The sequence below is a fragment of the Castor canadensis genome, chromosome 17, assembly GCF_047511655.1.
Source record: "Castor canadensis chromosome 17, mCasCan1.hap1v2, whole genome shotgun sequence".
NCBI lineage: Eukaryota > Metazoa > Chordata > Mammalia > Rodentia > Castoridae > Castor > Castor canadensis.
In genome coordinates, this window is record NC_133402.1 from 22,642,981 (window position 1) to 22,648,205 (window position 5,225).

General features: G+C 44.3%; 1 protein-coding gene across 2 annotated transcripts in view; it reads right to left on the reverse strand.

The window, feature by feature from the left end:
* The window catches only part of Mosmo (modulator of smoothened), a 52,970-nt gene extending 47,932 nt beyond the window's left edge, over positions 1 to 5,038 (reverse strand). For both annotated transcript variants that reach the window (XM_020163539.2, XM_074059629.1), the window contains exon 1: positions 4,912 to 5,038. In XM_020163539.2, the coding sequence (XP_020019128.1) occupies positions 4,912 to 5,017 (106 nt within the window). In that variant the 5' untranslated portion in view covers positions 5,018 to 5,038. The remainder of the gene's footprint in view (positions 1 to 4,911) is intronic.
* Between the last annotated feature and the right edge of the window lie 187 nt (positions 5,039 to 5,225).

Sequence of the window (5,225 nt, forward strand, 5' to 3'; positions counted from 1 at the left end):
CCCTTACACACTAACATTTCATCTAAACAATTTAAAACAGAAAAACGAAGAACAAAAATATTTTCAGGAACAAATATACTAACCTTTACTTATCATAACCACTCTAGAGAAATTCTGATTAGCTCTAAGGGAGAAGCTCCTTCATGTACTGGAGAGAGATTTTGGGTAAACATCTAGAAATCATCATAAAGAACATGAGGCAAATCTATTTAGGATGGTCTAATAACAAACAGTCCCTGAAATTCCTGTTATAAAGGAATAGTGTTCCATAAAGAGACTGTGGAACAGAAGCAGCTTTCTTAACTGTTGGTTTTACTAAAATTAACTATCTCTTTAGGAATGAAGAAAGAATTAGTAAGGTTAAGGAATTCATATGTAGCAAATGGATAGCACTTCTATAGTTTGGTAGAAATTTAAACCTCATTTAAGATAAGTAAAATCTTAAGTTCAAACCCCCAGTCTCACTCTTACCTTGAACATAAGTAAGATATAGGTAGTACTTCAACGAAAAGGTTTGTTTTTGCAGGGCTAGCAATCAAATAGCCTAACACAGGCTAGGCAAGTGCCCTATCACTGAGCTACAGTTCCAGACAAGGTGCCTCTCTCCTGTACTGGGGTTTGAATGCAAGGCCTCCTACTTACTAGACAGGTACTCTACCCACTCTGCCAGCCCCAGAAAAGAAAAGGTTTCTTTCTTTTTTTTTTTTTTTTTGTGGTACTGGGGCTTGAACTCAGAACCTACACTTTGAGCCATTCCACCAACCTTATTTTGTGAGGGGTTTTTTTTGAGATAAGGTCTTTCAAACTATTTGCCCAGGCTGGCTTCACACCTCGATCCTCCTGATCTCTCCCTCCTGAGGAGCTAGGATTACAGGAATGAGCCACCAGCATCTGGCTCAGAAAAGGTTTCTTAAAATGGAGATTTTACCACACTGAAACTCATATGCAGATCACTGAAATGTGGAAAGGACTATTTTACCTCAGCCAAATATAAAGTTGAAGGAATCAAGTTAAATAATGAAAGTCAAAGTGCTTCAAAACCTACACAGCCCTAAATGTGTGTATCTTTAATAAAATGAAAGATAGTGTTATTGATGTTGAGTTCCAGCAACCAGCAGAAATTTGACCTCATCAAAACAGAATTATGTAATTTGCCATTATGTACATCTACCATTTAAAATTTTTGGCTGGCACTAACAGAAACTGCTGAGTCCTTATCAGAGTGTTTTTCCCATGTACTTTCACATATATATATAGATAATGAAACTATATAGACATATACATTTATTTCATTATCTCTGCAAAAGCACAGAGAGAATAAAAGGATTGCACTTTCTGCGCACCTGAACCAGTGCAATAAAAACAATCCAAAAAAGCTTGCCAATTCAAAGTATGGTCCACATCTTATCAGTTGGAACTTTAGGAAGTTACTGTTAGTTTTTGTTTTCTGTCATTTCATTTCTTTCCAGGGCAGTTCAAGTAAAAGCTAAGGAGGGCAGACAGAGAGTACTGAGATGAGAGATTGGAAGAGAAGTGATTGAGAAAGGCCAAAGCCAAGAAGGAAGACGTTTATTTAACTTGTTCTAAGCCCAGTGTGTGTTAATCTTGATGTTCCTGATTTCCAAGAGCACCTAATAAAGATATACCATTTCACACAAAAACAAGCTCAGAGCTTTCATTGCAAAACTGGGATTCTGACACTTGTTCTTATAAACTAGGACAGGAGCACATCATCTAACTTTTATTGAGCAATTTCTCTGAGCCAGCACTATTCTAAATGTTTCCCATGGATTAACTCAGTTATTCACCACAGGAAACCAACGAGATGACTATTATTATTATCCCTGTCTTATAGAACAGGAAACAGACACAGGCTAAGAAATCTGTACTACTGCCAGAGTTAGTAAGTGATGAGTATGGATTTGAAACTTTTCTTAGTAGTTCACTGCTGTGGTTTTCAAACTATACTGTATAGAACCTTGCAACTCCAAGGAATCTACTTTAAATATATTTTATAATTCACTTAAAAGTTGCAATAAAACATCACAATCAAAATGTTTATAGACTGAATATAATACACTGAAAGGAACACATTCACTTTGTGTTGCTCGTCCTGTCACCTCTGAGATCTGATTTGGACTTCTTGTAATTATTTCATTGATTTGGAAGACATAACTATGCACTGTTTTTGTTTTTTTAAAGTGAAGACTATGTCTGCTCAGGTAAAACCGTACAGTGAGCATTCATATTCACTTTGATCAAAGTTCAGGTGCATCTTATCATAGCACAACAGGGAGCAAAGGAACATACATTTGAAGATTTTTTGGGTTTTTTTTTTTTGCTGTGCTGGGGGTTGAACCCAGGGCCTTATACATGCTAGGCAAGTGTTCTACTGCTAAGCTACTCCTATAGTCCTCATTTTAATCTTTAGAAGGTCTATTTCCTGACATATTTAAGGAAAGAAATAGGGGTTAGACATGATTTTGAAAATTTTCCAACTGTCCCTAGTGTCTCTTATTATTCCTCTTTTTAGCCATAGACTATTTAGCTGAAAGATATCTTGAGACGGCAAGGGATTAGGAAAGAAAATTACCTGCACCACTCCTCTTTAGCCACTCACGAACACTGCTACACTCTGGATCCTTCTGCCCACAGATTGCTCTATCAATCTCTCCCAGTTTGGGTTTTCTTCAATTTTATTGTGTCCACAATTCCACTGACTATTTGACTGAAGCATCAGCCCTTTATTCATTTCTACTCTTTATCCAGCGTAGATGCCCTAAGACATCACTATACATACACCATACTTTGTTCAATACTCTAAGTGTCTTGGCTGCTATCATTTTTGCATATATATGGCAAACCCCAGTCTTGACGAAACCTTCTACTGGCTTTCACATTAGTATTCTTGATGTTTCCTTAGTTCCAAGAACATCTGGAATATCTATATTCACCTACCTTGGCCACACACACTGGTCCCAAAGCAGCTGAGCACTACTGGAGTCTATAGGGCTATAGATAGATCATCACACTGTATGTTCCAGATCACCAAGTCCCATGAAGCTTTGTCACTGCAAGGCAATCCTAATATGGTGACATGCTTTCTGCAATGACTGACTTTTGTCAAACATTTTCTACTTCCATCAAACGATGAACTTCTGTTCTTCCTGTGTCTATGGCAATTCATAGCCCATGACTTTGCCTCCAAATCGGAAGGAGTTGTACACATTTCATCCTTGCCTTCTTTTGAATGTAAGCAGAGTTTCCCTTTTCTATCCTCTCAGGAATGTTACACCATTATATGTACTCCTATATGATATAATAGTTTCCTCTTTCAATTATATCTTCCCCATGGGCATTCAGTGTTGGGATTCCACCTAAAACTCATTCGCAAAAAAGGATCACTCTATTAGAACAGCAAAACCCTCCCCAAGAATGTTTCATAAAAGGAGACACATATAATTAGGATAAAAACAACAGTCATGGAAAGCCAGAGAGGGAAGAGGGAGGGAGTCATGTGCTGGACCTCACTGCATAAGCTGTCTGGAATCACCAATGCTTTCAGAAACAAAAGCCCATAGTATCACCAAATTCTAAACCATCCTGATACTTTCTTTACATGCTTTACAATTAAGAGCTCTGCTAAAACTCTGTAGACAAGAAAAATAGCAGAATCCTTTAGAGTTACTTTAATTATCAGAAAATCTGAATGCATGATTTTGTGTGAGTAGGTCTAGGTTGGGGGAGAGAAGAGAAGGAGGGAGGAGAAAGCAACAAATGTCCCAGCTACAGCTTTTTTTTTTTTTAAGAGCTAAAAATACTGTAGGATAAATAGAGAACCCATAAGTAATAGTTAAAGAAGTTTCACAGCACAGTGATCCATTTTATACCAAATTATTCAGAAGGAGCTTGACATTCCTACCCCTCAGTCAAGGGAACTTCACCTGCACTGTATGGCAGTTAAAAAACACGACAGTTCCTGAATTCCAAGCAGCTCTCCTGACAGCTGTTCACATTAATTAAAGGTTTGGTCTCACAGGTCTGGAGAAGAGAAGAGCGAGGGGAGCCGTGGCCCACGCTGAGGAGATCTCACCGCACAGGCCTGCGGTTCCCTTCGGGAGGGCGCCCGCCTCCTGGGCGGGGGTGGTGGTGGGGAAACACTACCTGGCTTCTGCCCACCGCCCCGCGGCTTTACCCCGGGCGCTGCCTACGACTCTAATGTGTTGTTTAATTCTGTAACTACTATTCAGAGCTCTACAGCGTTTCTGTGATGCGCTGGAATGAAAGATACTCCATAAAATGAAGTTTATTATTAGTATTCTCATAGCTCCCGGGCCTAAAATAAAGCAAAAATTATAACCACACACGCTTCAAAGGGAAAATCGGAAGCCACAAGCATCTCCAATACTGCCAGGCGGGCGGGGGCTCCGACCCCCAGCCCTCCCAGCGCCAGTCACCTCCCGGCCACCCTCCGGTCGGTGCCGAGAGCCCCTCACCGGGCGGCGGCTCCCTGCCAGGAGTGGGATCGGGGTCGGGACCTGTCCCCTCGGCCTCCGGCTCTCTGGGGGCGCGCGCACTGCCACCCCAAGCTGCCCGGTCTCCGCCCGGTGTCTAATTCCTCCAAATCGGTTTCCTCCGTTCTTCCACCTTGACTCTGTTTTTTAATTCAGGACGAAGCTCGTTCCTCTGCGGTCCCTCAGGTCGGTGGCTGCCCCCTGTCCCTTCCCCGCCTGGTTCTCCAGGGCCACTTCGCACACAGCCTGAGGGTCCCGCCGACGACTCCTCGGCACGGGCCGCCCCGCGGCCACCGGCCTCTTCCTCCCCGGCCAGCCCGGCTTGGACCCTCCGCCGTGCCCTCCCCTCGCCTCGCCTTAGCCAAGCCCCGCGCGGCCCCGCGCGCCCGCCGCTCACCCGCGGACTCCCCGGTGTTGATCCAGTCCGGGTTGGCGATGCTGGCGATGGCGAAGATATCGGCGGCCAGAAAGAGACATCCTGAGATGATGGTCAGTTTATCCATCTCCCCGCCCCGCTCCCCCCACCCCCCGAGCCCCGGGCAGGCCGCAGCCTCACGCCTCCCGCCCCATGGGCCGCCGGGGCCCGGAGTCCCCGCGCCTCCGCCTCGCGCCCCCTCAGCCCCCGCGCGCCGCTCGCGCTCTCCGCGCGCCCGGGACCAGCAGCCGCCGCCCGCCCCGGAAGTGCTCGGCGTGCCCGCCCCTCACCCGGAA